At 36.1% G+C, this 19,331-nt stretch overlaps 1 protein-coding gene across 2 annotated transcripts in view; it reads left to right on the top strand.

Annotated features, from left to right (window-relative positions):
* NUP155 (nucleoporin 155) overlaps positions 1-19,331 on the top strand; it is a 60,521-nt gene that overhangs the window by 31,826 nt on the left and 9,364 nt on the right. For both annotated transcript variants that reach the window (XR_010840103.1, XM_059060239.2), the window contains exons 18-28: positions 71-218; positions 1,275-1,341; positions 2,422-2,537; positions 8,061-8,158; positions 10,588-10,718; positions 13,281-13,472; positions 14,137-14,275; positions 14,951-15,086; positions 15,983-16,136; positions 16,343-16,447; positions 17,130-17,284. Coding sequence is in view for 1 of the 2 variants with exons in the window: in XM_059060239.2 (XP_058916222.1) it covers positions 71-218; positions 1,275-1,341; positions 2,422-2,537; positions 8,061-8,158; positions 10,588-10,718; positions 13,281-13,472; positions 14,137-14,275; positions 14,951-15,086; positions 15,983-16,136; positions 16,343-16,447; positions 17,130-17,284 (1,441 nt within the window). In the remaining variant the exon portion in view is untranslated. The remainder of the gene's footprint in view (positions 1-70; positions 219-1,274; positions 1,342-2,421; positions 2,538-8,060; positions 8,159-10,587; positions 10,719-13,280; positions 13,473-14,136; positions 14,276-14,950; positions 15,087-15,982; positions 16,137-16,342; positions 16,448-17,129; positions 17,285-19,331) is intronic.

Here is a 19,331-nt window from a genome sequence, read left to right as displayed (position 1 = left end):
CTTGGGTTATTGAGAATTCTGAACATTTAAGGTTAAATTTTAAGATTTGTCTTTCTTACATGTGTACAAGGTGTTCATCCTCCTGCTATGTCAACTCCAGTGTGTGCTGTGGGAAATCCAGCAACTCAGGCCACAAGTATGAGTTGTATGGCTGGACCAGAGATTGTGTACTCTGGGAAACACAATGGTATTTGCATTTACTTTTCTCGAATCATGGGGTAAGTTTTTCATGGGATAATTAACTGTTGCTTACCTTGTTCTATTGTGTATAGTTGAACATTTTTAACTTTAAAGTTGAGACATCATTTGTCCCTACTAAATTTTACTTATAGTTCATTATCTAACCATCTATATGTGTTACTGTGTTTTATATATGTATATATATCTTCAAAGTATATCTACATACTAATATGTAGTGTAACAAACCACCCCATAACCCAGTGACATGTGTCTGCAAGTCAGTTAGGCAGTTCTGATCTTGGCTAGGCTCACAATGCATTTGAAATCAGCACTGAGGTTGAAGAGAGTTCTGTCACTCTTGGCTGGACTCTCACATGTTTAGGGTTATGTTTGTGTGTTGGTCTAGAATGGCCTCAGCTGGGACAGCTGGATTGTTCTCCACATGGTCTCTCATCCTCTAGCAGGCTAGTCAGGGGTCATAGACTTGGTGGTGGCAAGGTTCCATGAGAGAGAGTAGAAACTTGCAGAGCCTCAGGATGCCTAGGCTCAGAATTGGTCTACTATCACTTCTGCCTGACTTACTTGGCAGCGGGACATCTCCAGGCCAGCCCAGATTCAAAAGGTGGGAAATAGACTCCTCGTTATAAGGGAGGCATCAGAGTCATATTGTAAGGAGGATAGATGAAGGGAGGGATAAAGAATTACAGCCATTTTTCAGTCATTCTACCAGATCCACTTAATTATCATGTCTGGTGTGTATTTTTCTTAGATTTGAGATGTATGCTTTCATATGAATCATTTGCTTAAAAATGTGAAACAGTGCAGAACTCACTTTATAAGCTTCCTTGTTTATAATTTATTACCCAGGGTCTTTGATTTTTCTTCAACAGTATTTCATTATGTGAAATGACTTAGATCTGTCAGGTTTGGAAATTTTCCTGCTTTTTATGTCCTTTCAGATAACTTAGTAACATGTTAAATGAAGTCATTGCTACACTTTAAAAACTAAATAAACACATAGAAAGGAATTTACTACGTATTGTAATTGTTTTTATTCATCTACAGCACAATCATTAAAACATTTTTTGTTCCAGAAACATCTGGGATGCTAGTTTAGTTGTGGAGAGAGTATTCAAGAGTGGCAACAGAGAGATAACTGCAGTAAGTGTGTTATATAAATAACAGTATTCCATTATCTCTGTGGAGCCAGTTTATGTTATTAATGGAGAAGTAGATTGTTTCATATTTCTTGATGTTATAAACAACATGCAATGATTATTCCTTTATATACATGTTTATGTACTCGTCCAGTAAACTGTTCACCCCCTGAGTTACATCTCTGGTCTGTCACTTACTAATGATGAGTAAATTTCTGAACATTTCAGAGTCTGATATCTCACAGCAAAATGAGAATGTATCTCCCTCATAACAATGTTATGAGGGCTAAATAGAATCAGTCCTAATACTTAATATTGCTCAAAATTACAATTTAATGTTTTGCTTATATGCCCCCAAACTCCAAAAACCTAGCACTAATTTCCATGTATTGGCGTACTTTCCAGAGTGCTTTAAGAAACACAGAAATTTGTACTATCATAAATTCAGGTATTAAGGGGTTTTTTTTAATGTGAAGCATGCATGCAATTTATTTTAAGCATTTTTTTCTTTTTAAAATGGAAAGATACTAAATATCTTTTTAACTCTGATACTCTGTTTTTAAAGTTCTAAGTTTTAAAGTTTCTCAGAATCAAAATGTATTTACTTAGCATAGTATGTGATTCCATTTTTGTGAATTTCGAACAGGCAAAACCAGTCTATATTCTATGATAGAGGTAAGAAAAGTGGCCGGTTACCTAGGAGGTAGAATGACTAATGACTAGAAAAGGAGCAATAGGGAACTTTTTTGGGTGTTGGAAATACCCTATATTGTGATCTGGGTGGTGACTATATAAAGATGTAAAAAGTTATCAAGGTATTCACTTAAGATTTGTGTATTTTACTGTCTGTAAATTATACCTCATTAAAACCAGAGCCGCAGGGGGTGGAGGGATGTGGGTGTCTAGCTCTTTATTCTGGTCACCAAGTATAAATTGATAAAAGAAATAACTTTACTGTTTATGAAGATAGGGTACCTCAGAATTAAAACTTCATGTTCAATTATGGGTATATAGCATATATGTTTTTTATAGAAACTGTTTTTTCATTGTTTTTAAATGTTTGAAAATATTTCCTTTCTTTCAGATTGAAAGTAGTGTTCCCTCCCAGCTGCTGGAGTCAGTGCTACAAGAACTGAAAGGTTTGCAAGAATTTCTAGACAGAAACTCCCAGTTTACAGGAGGACCATTAGGAAATCCAAAGTAGGTATAAGTAAGATTTATTTACCTTTTTTTTCCTGAGATTTAATTTACATGTTATAAAATTCATCCTTTTAAAATGTTTCATGGTTTTTAGTATATTCATAAGGTTAAACTATCATCACCACTATCTAGTTCCAGAACATTTGCATCACACCAAAAAGAAACCCTGTGCCCGTTAGCAGTCACTCCGTGTCTCAATTCAAGCTGAAATAACAAAGATACCATAAACTGACTGGCTTAGACAACAAACATTTATTTTTCATAGTTCTGGAGGCTGGAAGTCTGAGATAGGGTGCCAGCATGGTCAAGTTCTGGTGAGGACCTTCTTCCTGGTTTGCAGACAGCTGCTTTCTTTTTGTGTCCTTACATGGCAGAGAGAAAACCAGACAGCAAGTCCTCTGGTTTCTTCTTAGAAGGGTAGTAATCTTATCATGGGCCTCCACCTTCATGAGCTCATCTAAACTTAATTACCTCCCAAAGGCCATACCTCCAAAAATACCATCGCTTTGGGGATTACTATGAATTTGGTGGGACACAAACATTCAGTCGGTAACACTGCAAAGTTGTCTTTCACCTAGTCCCTGGCAAGTACTAGTCCACTCTCTGTTTCTATGGACCTGCCATATTTTGGATCTTTTATGTAAATGCAGATATACAGTATGTGGCCGTTTGTTTCTGGCTTTTCTCTTAGCATAAGATTGTCATGTTCATATATTGTAGTGTATATCAGTACTTGGTTTCATTTTTCAGTTCATCATTTGATGCACATTTGTCTTGTTTCACCTTTTTTTTTTTCTTTGTTTTGATTGATTTTTTGTTTTTTATTGAAGTATAGTTGATTTACAATGTTGTGTTTTCAGATTTTTGGCTATTATGAATAATGCTGATATGCACATTCCTATAAAAGTTTTTGTGTGGACACATGTTTCTGATGAACATTTTTTGTTGCTGTTGTTATAAAAGTAATATGGGCTTGTAAAAAATTCACATCATTCCCCTGATGAATTAATTTGAAGTATGACAATATAAACTTTCAAATCATATGTGAACATACATGAATATATGAATATACATTTCTTTTTTAATACAACTTTGAAAGCTTATACTCCATTTACAGTTATTAAAACAATAATTGGCTATATTCCCTGTGTTTTACAATGCATCCTCATAGCCTGTCTTATACCCAGAAGTTTGTACCTGTCACTCCCCTCCCCTTATGTTGCCCACCCCACCACCCCCTCCCCACTGGTGACCACTTGTTTGTTCTCTGTATCTGTGAGTCTGCTCCTTTTTTGTTATATCCACCAGCTTGTGTATTTTTTAGATTACACATATAAGTGATATCATACAGTATTTGTCTTTCTCTGATTTATTTCACTTAATATAATGTTCTGCAAGTCCATCCATGTTGCTGCAGATGACATAATTTCATTCTTTTTTATGGCTGAGTAGTAGTCCACTGTAAAAATAGGATCTAAGTAGGCATACTTTTTGTGAAACATTGTTTACATTCAGTATATTCTTTAGAGCATTCCAAATCAATAGAATAAATTTTGTTTGTATTGGCTACACGTTATTCCATTATATTCAAGCAATTAATGGTATAACTATGCATAATTAGGTTGTTTCTATTTCTTGATGGTATAAACAGGGTTCAGTGAGTATTCTTTATACATGTTTGTGTACTTGTTCAGTAATATTCAGATGAATTTCTTTAGAAGTAAAATTTTGGGATATAAGAGCTTTTAAAAATGTTGGTATGTAGTATTCAGTTGTCCCCTGAGAAGGTTATACCAATTATTTTTAGCCTTCAGAACTCTTTTAAGTGTATCTTAACATGTATATATTGATTTCTAGCCCCTGCCACTTTTCAATTCAGTTTAAGAATCTTTGTCTTTTTAACCCCATCTCATTTTGTTGGGGTTAATTAAATGTTTGATCTATTTCTCACCATCCTGAACTTGTGGACTTTGTTGTGGTTTGGAGTTTGTTTGTTTTTCTCCCCTTCCGTTTTACTGGATTGATTTAAAAGTTTTATGTATGACTTTTCTTCTTCTGATAGTTTTAAATTCTGAAAAATATACATCTCAGTCATCATTAATAACTGAACAGAATCTGTTATCTTACCTCCTTCCCCTGCCCTCTACCACTGTCCTTCTTCCTGCATAGCTGGAATTTTAGTCGGAAGGTGTTTTTTTTCTTTTTCTTTTCCACCATTATATTCTTCTGTTAATAGTTTTTAAGCAGTTTATTGAATTTACAATTATAGCCTCAATTATAACCTTCGATTCTGTAACCTACATTGCTAATTTCTCTTTACTGTTTTTAGTAGATTTTTTCATTGAGTTTTTTGAATTTTTCAAATATGTCATCCTGTCATCTGCAAATAGAGATAGTTCTACCATTTTCTTTCTAACTCTAGTTGCTTTCTCCTGTTTGCATAGGCTAATATCTGCAACATAGTGTTATTTAAAGAGTGGAGATAATGGTGCGCATCCTGCTCTTATTCCTGACTTTAATGGGAAAGTGTATAGTGTTTCCCCACTAAAGATGCCTAGATATAGTTTAATATGATAAAGTATCCATCCATTTCTATTTTATTTAGTATTTTTATAAAGTGAGTATTGAAGTATGTCAAATGTATTGTCTACATCTTATAGAAATGATTGTATAATTTTTTTCCTTACCTTTATTAAGAGATTTCCTAATTTCAACCAACCCTCACAACATTAGTCTCACTGAGTATGGGAATTTTTAAATAGCTTCTTGAGATAAAACTTACATACCATAAAATTCACTTGTTTTAAATCGGTTCAGTGATTTAGTAAATATATAGAATTTCTTCAGTCATGACAACAATCCATTTTTAGACCACATCCGTCTTGTTCATTTGCAGTCACTCCCCATTTCTACCCTTCAGCCCCAAACGATTACTAATGTATTCTATCTCTGTAGATTTACATATTCTTGACATTTCATATAAATGGAATCATACAGTGCGTGGTCTTCAGAGTCTTGGTATCTTTGCTTTGCTTCTTTGGGTATGTTCCGTGCACATACAGCCTGGGAGGTGAGCCCAGAAGTTGTGTTCATCTTCCTCAGAATTAGGGGATCTCCTCCTCCAGCCTCTTCTTGCTCTGATTTCACATATATTCCCTAGCTCCCAGAGGCCTCTTTTACTGGTCCTCTGGATAGAAAGTCAGTGTTTCCTCCCAGTTTTCCCTGTCTTGTCATACAGCTTTGCAGAAGTGGTGGTGCCTTTGGGGCAAAGCATCAAGAGAAATAACTGATTCCCTCAAAACATGTTGGCCCACAGGGCCCCCTTTTCTCAGTTCTTCTGCTCCAGTGTTTCTCAACCTTGGCACTGTAGACATTGTAGACTGGATAATTCTTTGTGCTGGGGGCTGTCTTGTGCATTGTAGGATGTTTAGGAGTATCCTTGGCCTCTGCCTACTAGATACCAGTAGCTCTCCCCATTTATGACTCAAAATGTTTCCAGACGTTGCTGAATGTTCCTTGGGAGTTTTACTCACCATACTGTTTTGAGACTCAGTTTACCTTTGGACAAAGCCTGAAGATAAAGGAGTTGGGGGGGAACCCAGTATACTCACCTCCATATGGATTATCATTCGAGTTTTGACTTCCCCTCATCAATCTGTGTGCTATTAGAGTCCTCAGGTGAATAGTTGCTTTTTGTATAGTGTCCAAAGTTCCCAGTTGTAGTCAGTGAGAGAGACTGTAACAGGCTTACTCCATCTTGGCCAGCACCATCAGTTGAGTTTTTTATTTAGTATCATTATGTGAATCTGGTTTCAAACGTATTTAATGTGTTTCAATTCCATTGCAGGTTGTTTTCCCAATGGAAAATTATCCCAACCTTTTGCCTCTTCAGACTGCTCTGGAGTCCTTTTTGACAGTATTTGGTAGCATCTTTTCTTTCTAGCATGACAGGACATTTCAGGCTCTTTTGGTACAATTCTTGCCCTAGAACTGGATTTGGCCATTTCTCTAGGGAGCCCTGGTTTCTTTTGGTAGGAAAGGGTATTAGAGACTACAGCTAGAGGTATTAATTCCTACTGGTCATGCTGTATGTTGTTTTGGGGTTTTTTTATTTTTTATTTTTTTTTGCGGTACGCGGGCCTCTCACTGTTGTGGCCTCTCCCGTTGCGGAGCACAGGCTCTGGATGCGAAGGCTCAGCGGCCATGGCCTCACGGGCCCAGCGGCTCCGTGGCATGTGGGATCTTGCCGGACCGGGGCCAAACCCGTGTCCCCTGCATCAGCAGGCGGACTCTCAACCACTACGCCACCAGGGAAGCCCTATTTTTTTTAATATAACAAAATTATGAGTTTGTATTGTTTTTCAGTTCAGATTTAAGATTAAAGGGAATTTGCTCAGTTTCTTTTATAGTATAGTTGTATTGCTTTTACCCTCAAAATTTTGTTTTCTAACAACAGTGACATAATCACTTATGAACTTCATCTGACAGTGTACCTATTATAGCTTCAGTAGTCATACTTTTTTTTTTTTTTGCCATGCTCCGTGGCTTGCAGGATCTTAGTTCCCCGATCAGGGATCGGACCTGTGCTCCCTGCATGGAGTCTTAACCACTGGACTGCCAGGGAAGTCCCTCTTTTTTATTTTAAATGGAAGTATAGTCCATTTACAGTATTATATTGGTTTCAGGTGAACAGCATTGTAATTCATTGTTTTTACAGATTATACACCATTGAAAGTTATTACAAAATAATGGCTATAATTCCCTGTGCTATACAGTACATCCTTTTTGCTTATCTATTTTTTACATAGTAATTTGTATCTCTTAATCTCATACCTGTAATTTGCCGTCCCCTCTTCCCTCTCCCACTTAGTAACCACTAGTTTGTTTTCTATGCCTGTGAGTCTGTTTCCATTTTGCATATACATTTTTTGTTTAAGTTCATCGTTCTTTTCTTTGCAACCCTGAAGTTGCATTAAGAGCTGAAATAATCAGATTCTTCACCAAATGAGCACCAAATGCTTTTATTAGCTCACTTCTCTCAGTGGCCAGTATTTCCTGACAGCAGGTTCTTTGCTTTTCACTTTTGTCCAGAAGTTTTCATATCTGTAAAATGGTATTCTTAATAATACGTACCTTATAGAGTTGTTGTATTATGTTAAATCATTGGTGGGGACAGAAAGCAAGTGTTTGATAAATGGAAGCTATTGTTATTAACCATTTACTCTCAGTGAAAATTTAAGCATCTGAGAGATTAAAATGCTCCAGGTGTAAATTGTTGTATTGATTTGTCAGTGATTATTTCACTAATCTACAGAGGAAAAGAATATTTACAACATATTCCAGTTCATTATATACAGAATAGGCAAATTTATAGAATCAGAAATTAGATTAGCTGTTGCTTAGGGTAGGGCGGGGGAAATGAGAATTGACTGCTAATGGAAAGTGAGTAAAAATGTTCTAAAATTAAGTTGTGGTGATAGTTGCACAACCCTATGAATATACTTTCTGGAATTTTTGTTTCAGTACTACTGCCAAAGTGCAGCAGAGGCTGATAGGATTCATGCGCCCTGAAAATGGAAATACCCAGCAAATGCAACAGGAGCTGCAGAGGAAGTTTCATGGTAAATTATTGCTTCTGATCAGTTAAATGTACATGACCCCAGTAAAAAGTTTTATTAGGTGAATAGAAAACAGTGGACATCTCTTGATAAGATCGTTTGTGGTAACAAATATTTTTATTAAAATAATATTAGTGTGATTTGAAAAGTAAGATGATATGGACATCATGTATTTCCACAACTTTCAGCTCATAAAAGGTTTTCATTTCTTCCACCAGAAAACATGGTACACACTTTTATTTTTAAAACTATTTTTGGGGGCAGCGGGGGGTGCTGCATCCCATGGCCTGTGGGATATTAGTTCCCCGACGAGGGGTCGAACCCAGGCCCCCTGCAATCGAAGCGAGGAGTCCTAACCACTGGACCACCAGGAAATTCCCCAATACACACCTTTTTTTAATGAATTATTTTATTGTGCTAAAATATACGTAACATAAAATTTACCGTTTTAACCATTTTTAAGTGTACAGTTCAGTGGCATTCAGTAAGTTAAGTTCACATGATGTACTGTAGCATGGTGATTGCAAATATAGCCACTATCTATCTCCAGAACGTTTTCATCTTTCTAGTCTGAAACTCTGTACCCATGAAACAGTAACTCCCTGTTTTCCCCTGCTCCCAACCCCTGACAGTCACCTTTATTTTTTCCTGTCTTTGAATTTTACTACCCTGTGTACCTCATGTAAGTGGAGTCATATAGTTTTTGGTTTTTTGTGACTGCCTTATTTCACTTAGCATATAATGTCTTCAGAGTTCACATGTGTAGTGGCATGTGTCAGAATTTCCTTCCTTTCTGAGACTGAATAGTACTCCATTGTGTGTATCAACCACATTTTGTTTATCCTTTCATTTATTGGTGGACACTTAGGTTGCCTTCGTCTTTGGGGTATTGTGAATAATCCTGTTATGAACATGGTGTACAGATAGAAATTTGAGTCCCTACTTTTAATTGTTTTATTATATATCCAGAAGTGTAATTGCTGGATTATGTGTAATTCTGTTTTTTAATTTTTTGAGGAGCCACCATAACTTTTCCATAGCAACTATACCATTGTATTGGTACATTTCCACCGGTAGTACACAAAATATTCCAATTCCTCCACATTTTCACCAATAATTTTTCTTTTTCTTTTTTAAAAAAATATTTCTATCCTAATGTGTGTGAAGTGGTATTTCTTGTAGAGTTAAAAATGTGAATCAAATGTTAGGTTGTGTTTTTTTATTTATTATAAAAAAGTAACAATTAACGAAACAGCAAGGGAACTGAAAAGTTCTTATAACCAGTAATTATTCCAGATGTCAATTGGCATAGTAATAAAATATTGTTTAAATTTTGCCTGCCATTCAGGTTTTTTTTTTAAGTTCTTTTGCCTTCTATCATTTGAGCCAATTATTCTTGATAGAACTTTGCTAGTTAAGACTCAGCTATTTACTTTTGTTCCAACATACTTTCTTTCCTTCCTGCTGGACCTAGTTTTCTGTTCACTATTTTGTAAATTCTTCTTTCAGTACTTCTTTTCAAGTAAGCTTGACAAAATAAGCATTGGTAAGGGTTTATACAGAGTGGAGCATTCAAATTGCTGACAGTATACACTGAAATAACCACTTTGGAGAGCAATTTGATCATATATATTAAAAGGTTAAAATGCATATATATGCATTCAAAGCCAGCAGTTTCACTTCTAGGTATACATTCAGGAACAGTCTTTATCAGACATTTTTCCCACAATAAGTAATAATTTTTATATTATGACCCAGATGTTTAAAAGCATATACACACAACAAAATTTTAAGAAATAACTATACCTATTTTATACTCTAATATTTTTTTTTCCTTTTTCATTCTATTTCCTTTTTAAGGGGAAAAAAATAAATCTGTCATGACTGACTGAATTGATTTCATGATTCACCAATACATCTTAATTTGAAAAACAGTCGTAGCAAAATCTGACTGTGTTTTCGAGGAGACCTTTTTTAAGGATATTTATTGCATTATTGTTATAGTAGCAAAACATTGGAAACAACAGAAATGTCCTTCATGTGGAAAATGGACCTAATGGTGGTATGCTTACATAATGGAACACTCAGCAATTAAAATAAATGTATTGATACTAGATTTTTATTTATCAGTATGGGTAGCCTGTGAAAATATAACTGGGCAGAAAAAGCAATGGAGTAAATTGTCTAAAAACAGCAACATTTTTACTGTTTATGTATGCATACACACAGAAGCACTTATATATAGTGAGAGGATAAAACTGTAAATTCAACAACTCATGATCACGGTTGCCTATGAGGGGAGGAAGGAGAACAATGAGGATTTCAACCTTAACTATAGTTGTCATTATTTGAGGTAAAGTGTTGTTTTACTTAAAATAAAACAACTTAACCTGTCATTTTTCAAAACTTCATGAGTTGTGTTTTGTAATTAGAGGCTCAACTGAGTGAAAAGGTTTCACTTCAGGCAATCCAGCAGTTGGTTCGAAAATCATACCAGGCTCTGGCTTTATGGAAACTTCTTTGTGAACATCAGTTCACTGCCATTGTAGGAGAACTTCAGAAGGTAGGATATTTTCCCCCTAAGATCATACTATTAATTCTGTGCTTAGTTTGTTTGCTTTTGAGTGAGCTATAATCTTTTACTTAGGTTCAGAAGGGGATTATTTTGGGAAGCATTTAGGTTATGATCAAATTAATGTGTTATGAGAAAATTGCACTAAAGCATGATAACTTGAGGGATTCATTATCAAAACCACAAGTTAGGGCTTCCCTGGTGGCGCAGTAGTTAAGAATCCACCTGCCAATGCAGGGGACACGGGTTCAATCCCTGGTCCGGGAAGATCCCACATGCCGTGGCGCAACTAGGCCCGTGTGCCACAACTACTGAAGCCTGTGCCCTAGAGCCCGTGCTCCGCAACAGGAGAGGCCACCGCAATGAGAGGCCCGCGCACAGCAACGAAGAGTAGCCCCACTCTTTGCAACTAGAGAAAGTCCACGCACAGCAACGAAGACCCAATGCAACCAAAAATTAAAAAATTAAAAAAAAAAAACAAACCACAAGTTAATATAGTATATGAGAACTTTGTTGTGATATGTGAATGAACTCTTACTTTACCAAAACTATTTTTCAAACAGTAGATTGTAACCTTTATTTGGGCTACAAATCCCTTTGGGAATCTGATCAAAACTCTTTCTCCCCACCTTCAAAGAATGCATACAGACACATACATAAAATTTTTGCATGTAATTTCAAGAAGTCCAGGGACCTAAATTAAAATTAAATATTCTACTTTTAAAGAAAAATGTTTGCTACTGTGGAAAATGAATGGTTCTTGATGTCTCATTGGAATCCTTTTTAAGGATAAAGGTAATTTGCATTTATCTAAATGTTAGATCATTTAGGGGGAATGTATTTCTACCTATTAATTTAATTGTGAGCATTTCTAAACATACACAAAAGTACAGCAAGTACAACAACTAATCCCCCATACACAATTTATTTGCATTCAACATTTTCACAATTTTACCAACTTTGCTTAATCTATCCCTTATTTTCTTTTTCTTTACTGATTATTTTAAAGTAGATCCCTAACATCATGTCCTTTCATTCCTGTGGATTTAATATGTATTCCTTTGGCCATTTTCTTGAATACCAATGTCATTGTCACATTTAGCAATATTACCACTAATTCTTTTGGGTAACATCTAAAATAATAAAACTTCTGTGTCTTAAAAATATCTTTATAAATTGGTTCATTCTAATCAGAATCTAAACAGTTGGTTCACTCATTGAATTTGGTTATTTTTTCTCTTAAATCTCTCAGTCTAGAGCAATTTTCTCTGTCTCTCTCTTTCTCTCTCTCTTTTTGGTGGTGGTGGGGGGTGTTGCTATTGCCTTGTAGGCATCAGGTCATCAATCTTATAGAATCCCAACATTCTGAGGTTGTCTTTACCTTCCTTGTAGTGAACTTGTTCGTCTATTTCATGAATTTTCTATGAAATGGAAGTCAAGTCTACAGAGTCTTGATAAGTTCAGTTTTTGTTGTTGTTGTTGTTGTGTTTTTTTGGCTGCATTGGGTCTTCATTGCTGCACACGGGCTCTCTGTAGTTGCAGCAAGTGGGAGCTACTCTTCGTTGCAGTGCGCGGGATTCTCGTTGCGGTGGCTTCTCTTATTGCGGAGCACAGGCTTTAGGTGCATGGGCTTCAGTAGCTGTGGCACACAGGCTCAGTAGTTGTGGCTCATGGGCTCTAGATCACAGGCTCAGCAGTTGTGGCACACAGGCTTAGTTGCTCTGTGGCATGTGGGATCTTCCCAGATCAGGGCTCGAACCCATGCCCCCTGCATTGGCAGGCGGATTCTTAACCATTGCGCCACCAGGGAATCCCCAGGTCCATTTATTTGAGAAAGAATAGCACATACTTTTTTTTCCTTTTTTTTAAAACTCAAGTTAATATGTTTAATTATGAAAGCTATTTCCTTTTCCATGCCAGGTAGAATAATGATTTTTAGTTTTATTGGCTGTTAAGAATAATGTAGGTCAAGTTTTAGCCTAGGTATCTTTTTTGTGATCTACCTTCAAAGCTTTTCTTCCCTGTATGCTCAAGGAATGCAAATTAAATATTAATCCAAAAAATTTGAACATAGATTGTATATTTGCTGAAATTTAGAAAAAAGAAATAGCAGTCAGATCACTAAACAGAATGTTACTATAGTATAAATCACCTCAATACTTTAGAACTCCATTTTAGCAAGCAGATTTGTTTAAATAAGATCAAACCCCAATGTTAGAAGTCCTTGAATAATAGAATTCAAATGTTATTTTGGAAAAATAAACTAAAGTCAGGAGGCCTGTCTCGAATTTTGACTCCACCTGGGTTTTGCTTTCCTCATTTGTAAAGTGAGAGATTTGGAATAGGCATACTGTGGGTTCTTTTACAATTCTCAATGATTCTATGAAAATCTGTAAAATTTTATTATTTTTTATAGTTTAGTATATTTTATCTTTTGAATTATAGAGTCTATTAATGTTATGATATTTTAAATTTTAAAGAAATTTCATTCTGTGTGGAAATACAATATTCCTATATTTCTGATCAGAAGAGGATTTTCTTTTATACTCCTAGGAATTTCAAGAACAGTTGAAAATCACCACCTTTAAAGATATGGTAATCAGGGACAAGGAACTGACCGGGGCATTAATTGCTTCTCTAATCAACTGCTACATCAGAGATAATGCTGCTGTTGATGGCATTAGTTTACACTTACAGGACATCTGCCCACTTCTGTATAGCACTGATGATGCAGTTTGTTCTAAGGTATGATGCTTTGTTACCCGTTTCAGTGTTTCTTACAGAAGGTTTCGTGGTATGATGAAAGCACACTAGAATTGTAATCAGGAACTGTTGTCTTTTGTTTGACATACGACCTTGGGTAGGTCTTTTAACCTTTCATGGCGTCAGGATCCTCATCTGTGTAAGAAAGACGTTGGAATATATTATTTCTTAAAATCCGTATAAAAATTTTTCATAAAGAATCTGTGATAGTATTTCCAGACAGTATTTTTAAAATGGTTAACTATGCCTTTCCTTAAAAATTAAGAAAAAAATCACTAAAGCTTTGTAATAAATTAGAACTAATTGAGCAATTTTTATTGATCCTTTCCTACAGGTGAAAAAATTTTAAAAATCATTGTTGCTCGGACTGCCTGCTGACCAATAATGTATTGACTAGGCAAGAGATTTACCAGTCAAAAGCTGTCTTGCTTACATATTTGTGAGAGGAATTAATAATAGCTAGGATTTTTTTGGTCAGAAACTTTTCTGCCTAAAATTAAGAAGAAGTAAGTTTGTAGAGTTGTTTTTATCTTTGATGATAATCAACCAGATGTAAATTTAGACACTAAACAAAACTTGTATTGACATCCATGTGCTTCATCCATGTGCTTCTATATTTTTAAGTTCTTGTCATCTCTACTTCTAGGCAAATGAGCTTCTCCAGCGTTCCCGACAAGTTCAAAATAAGATTGAAAAGGAAAGAATGTTAAGGGAATCATTAAAGGAGTATCAAAAAATCAGCAATCAAGTGGACCTGTCCAGTATTTGTGCTCAGTATAGACAAGGTGAGAAACAAAATGTTCCTCACACCTGCTTAACTCAGAGGGAGATCTTCCTTCAGCTTTCAGTAGCCCAAGTGATATGACATAGGGAATTCATTTCTTATGTCTTAGTATTTGATGACTGCACCAGCTTCTATAAAAGCTATAATGCTCTTTTTATATCTTGAAATGTGTAAATTTTTAACATTGGGGTTTCAGTCCTATTCCAGTTAAACTACTACCTGTGTTAGATTGCTTTCTGGGTTACATTTATTTTTCAGGTGCTTTAGATTCTTTTGACTAATTTTAAAAATACTACCTGTCTGCTCACTTTAAAATTACTTTAAATCAAATCTAACATAATGTAGTAGCTGTTAGTACAGGTACTACTTTGAATCCTAAGATTTTTTTTCCATCAAGGAAGGAACTGCAACCCTCCTTTTTGCTATTTTAAATATGAAATTTTTTTGCAATGAAAATACATTTAATAGCTGCCTTTTAGGCATGTTGGAACCTAGTTCTTCAGTAGACTCATCAGAAATATTTTATATGATGTTGTCACCTTGGTGACTGATATACAGTAGAAACCTCATAGTAGTAAACATAATAACCTTGATCAGTATTTTTATAAGCCATGTAAGGAAAATGTATCCACTTAATAATATGCCTTAACTCTTTGTCCTTTGTCTTTCCTATTAGTGCGTTTTTATGAGGGTGTAGTGGAGCTCTCTCTTACTGCTGCAGAGAAAAAAGATCCTCAGGGTCTTGGACTTCATTTCTATAAACATGGAGAACCAGAAGAAGACATCGTGGGACTTCAGGCTTTCCAAGAAAGGTGAGTTTTATCACCTTAGCAGATGCAACTTTATGGATATAGACTTTTCTTTGTGTAAAGTTTGATTGATGATATTAGGAAAATATTATTTCAAGTACAACTCATAAAATTGAATTATGCTTTCACCTAAAAATGTCTTGCTTTATCAAAGGTGTGAATCAGTATTCTAATTATTAGCCTGGGGATAAAATTATAGCCTGGTGGGAATTCTTAAGGACCTAAATGTTTTTGAACTTGCCTGTTTGGTTTTCCTGAGATTGTATTAATGTCTATTTGAAATGCAATAATGATTTTGGAAACAAAACTGCTGCCTTACCCGCCCTACCCCCAGTGTCTGGTTCTGGATGAAGATTAGTATTTTAAAGAATGATTTTTAAATGTTCACAGATTATTAGAGACTGCTTTAAAAAAAAAAAGTATGTCCATAAAGGAAATATATAACCAATCTAAGATGTGTTTCATTTTTATGACTTTACCCTTTTAAACAAGTGCTTCTCAAACCTATTGAAAAAGCATATGATTTATATTGTTTTTATTTTTATTTATTTATTTTTAATTTTATTGGAATATAGTTGCTTTACAGTGTTGTGTTACTTTCTACTGTACAGCAAAGTGCATCAGCCAATACGTATACATATATTCCCTCTTTTTTGGATTTCCTTCCCACTTAGGTCACCACAGAGCATTGAGTAGAGTTCACTGAGCTACACAGTAGGTTCTCAACTATGGATACTATGTATAAAACAGATAACTAATGATTTGTATTATTTTTAATACCAAATTGTGTTGTGTGTGTGTATTTTCTCCAAAATTCTCTTTAGTTTATATTTCAATTAGATAAGATAAACCAGTTGATAACTAAATCATGTAATTGCTCCTTTTTCATTCTTTTTCAGATTAAACAGTTACAAGTGTATTACAGATACACTTCAAGAACTGGTAAATCAAAGTAAGGCTGCTCCTCAGTCTCCCAGCGTCCCCAAAAAACCCGGACCTCCAGTGTTGTCATCTGATCCCAATATGCTGAGTAATGAAGAAGCAGGCCATCATGTAAGGGACATGGCATATTTTCATTCTGAAAATACACTATGTTTAGATGTTCTGTGTGGTGGTGGCGGCATAACCATCTTGGAAAGGGTAGTAACTCTTAGAACTTACCATTTAAGGATTCTTGATTTCTTATCAGAAGCTTATAAGGCTAAGGAGTCATGTCGAGCCTTTAACTGTGCTAATTTATACTGTTTTCTTTATTTTAGTTTGAACAAATGCTTAAATTGTCTCAAAGATCCAAAGATGAACTCTTTAGTATTGCCCTTTATAATTGGCTAATACAAGCTGACCTTGCAGATAAACTGCTACAGGTAAAAAATATTTTTTATACCAAATGTTGTTAATTTATATTTTTAAGTAGCATAACTCAGTGGGTTAAGCACATATATAGTCATAAGGAAATTCAGTTTTTCACCCTGTACCAACCATTGGGTGTTAGTGAAAAGCCAAGTAATGTAATACCTTTTCCTAGTGAGCAAGGTAGTCTGTTGGTCTAGTTTTCTTGTTATTTAGAAGCTGATTGGGATTGTTTATATTGTGGGGTGAAAATCAATGGATTATGAGTTAGGAGACCTGAACTTTGTCTTAGCTCTGCCATTAAGCCACTTCACAAATAAATGTCCTTTCACTACCCTAAGTCATAGTGTTCCTCATTCTGTAAAATGAATATATGGCATTTGATAATTGCAAAGATGCTTTTGAGCTCAGAATCTAGGAATCAATAGCTGTGTTCTCAAAGTTTATTAAAAGATTTGTAATTGGATTATAATAAATTGTTTTTATCAACCTAATGTAACTATCATGCAATTCTTTGATTAACTGTGGTAAAACAATCATTTATAATGAGAAAAATTGTCCTCTCTTATCTGTTACTGGATTATAATATTTCTTATGTATTCATAAAACAAGGCACACCTATAAAATGATATATTTACTATCTGAAGAGCAAGTGGGTAGTCAGAAAATGTTTCTGAGTAACTTTACAATTTCCAGGTTGCTTCTCCATTTCTGGAGCCACATCTAGTCCGAATGGCCAAAGTTGATCAAAACAAAGTTCGTTACATGGATTTACTCTGGAGGTATTATGAGAAGAACAGAAGTTTTAGCAATGCTGCTCGTGTCCTATCCAAATTGGCAGACATGCATAGGTATGGCCTAATATTCGCACTGTGATGAATAATTGATAACTGGGCTACATCTGGTTACATCCAGATTTCAGATACTAAATAAAACCTTATTCAAGGGCTTCCCTGGTGGCGCAGTGGTTGTGAGTCCGCCTGCCGATGCAGGGGATGCGAGTTCGTGCCCCAGCCCGGGAAGATCCCACATGCTGTGGAGTGGCTGGGCCCATGAGCCATGGTCGCTGAGCCTGTGTGTCTGGAGCCTGCGCTCTGCAATGGGAGAGGCCACAACAGTGAGAGGCCCGCGTACCGCGCAAAAAAGAAAACCTTATTCAGGTTATACATATATAGAATTTTTATGCTTTTACTTGGATTTACCTAAAGTTTATAGTTTTCTCTTTTTGTTTGTTTTTAATAATGTGTAGCAGGTACCAAATACCTCCTACTAAATGGACTCTATTCAAACTGTCTTGTAAATCCTTTTCTTTAAAGTATGTCTTTAGATTCTTTCCTACTAACAGCAAATAATTACTATTCTTTTTCTTTTTTAATATTTATTTATTTTTATTTGGTTGTGCTGGGTCTTAGTTGAGGCAGGCAGGCTGCTTAGTTGCGACATGTGGGCTCCTTAGTTTCGGCTCACTGGCTCCTTAGTTGTGGCATGCAAACTTTTAGTTCTGGCATGCATGTGAGATCTAGTTCCCTGACCAGGGATTGAACCCGGGCCCTCTGCCTTGGGAGCGTGGAGTCTTAACCACTGTGTCACCAGGGAAGTCCCTTAATTACTATTCTTAACTACAGAGCAAAAAATACTTCTCAAAGTCTTTATAATTTTAAACGTTTAACAAATTCCAGGCTAATTTCCTCTACTCTCTTTAAATTACTGAATAGGTCTTGGAGCATATATATTGAGAATTGTTAAGAATCCTGTTAAAGAGGGCTTCCCTGGTGGCGCAGTGGTTGAGAGTCTGCCTGCCAATGCAGGGCACACAGGTTCGTGCCCCGGTCCGGGAAGATCCCACATGCCGCAGAGCAGCTAGGCCCATGAGCCATGGCCGGTAAGCCTGCGCATCGGGAGCCTGTGCTCCACAACAGGAGAGGCCACAACAGTGAGAGGCCCACGTACCGCAAAAAAAAAAAAAGAATCCTGTTAAAGGGTGCACTGAAATTTCTAATTAGATTGTCGTATCACAAGACAACTTAAAATTTTGGACAGATCATTAATTTGACCCTCTTTTCATTTGGAATTTTCTTTGCCACAATAGTGCAGTGCTATTTCTAAAATCTGGAGATTGGTTAAGTTAGGACAAGGTGTTTGAGACAAGGTTGTTATTAAACCAAGTTAATCAGAATGGTAACTTAAATCACCCAGATATGGCTAATAGCAAGTGTGAGAGTTTGTGTATCTGTGTGTGTGTGCTCATGCAGTTGTAATTATTGCATGTATGGGCCCAAGGCATTTTTGGTCTTCTTGCTGTCTTTGGTCATAATAGTCATTTGGTTTTTTTGCTTTATTTATTTATTTATTTATTTATTTTTGGCTGTGTTGGGTCTTCGTTGCTATGCGTGGGCTTTCTCTAGTTGCGGCGAGCAGGGGCTACTCTTCGTTGCAGTGCACGGGCTTCTCACTGCAGTGGCTTCTCTTGTTGCAGAGCATGGGCTCTAGGCTCGCGGGCTTCAGTAGTTGTGGCGCACGGGCTTAGTTGCTCCGCAGCCTGTGGGATCTTCCCGGACCAGGGCCCGAACCCATTTCCCCTGCATTGGCAAGTGGATTCTTAACCACTGCGCCACCACGGAAGCCCCCTAGAGTGGCTCTTATTTGCCCTTTCATTAATATTTACTGACCTTGCTCCTTGTTATAACAGTTACTATATTCTTGTTATAAAATATTCAGAAATCCTCTTAACTTTTCAGAACAGTGCCCATTGTCCATATCTACTTCATACACAAACACATAACCTAATTTCCTCCTCATGTGAGAGACCCTATACGTCTTACCAGCTCTCAGCTTACCATCTCTTTCCACAATAAAATCTTTTTCCGACTATTATGTTCCTCTCTTTCTCACTACACT

This window comes from Kogia breviceps, chromosome 4 (genome assembly GCF_026419965.1).
Source record: "Kogia breviceps isolate mKogBre1 chromosome 4, mKogBre1 haplotype 1, whole genome shotgun sequence".
NCBI lineage: Eukaryota > Metazoa > Chordata > Mammalia > Artiodactyla > Physeteridae > Kogia > Kogia breviceps.
This window is presented reverse-complemented; position numbering and strand designations above follow the sequence as displayed.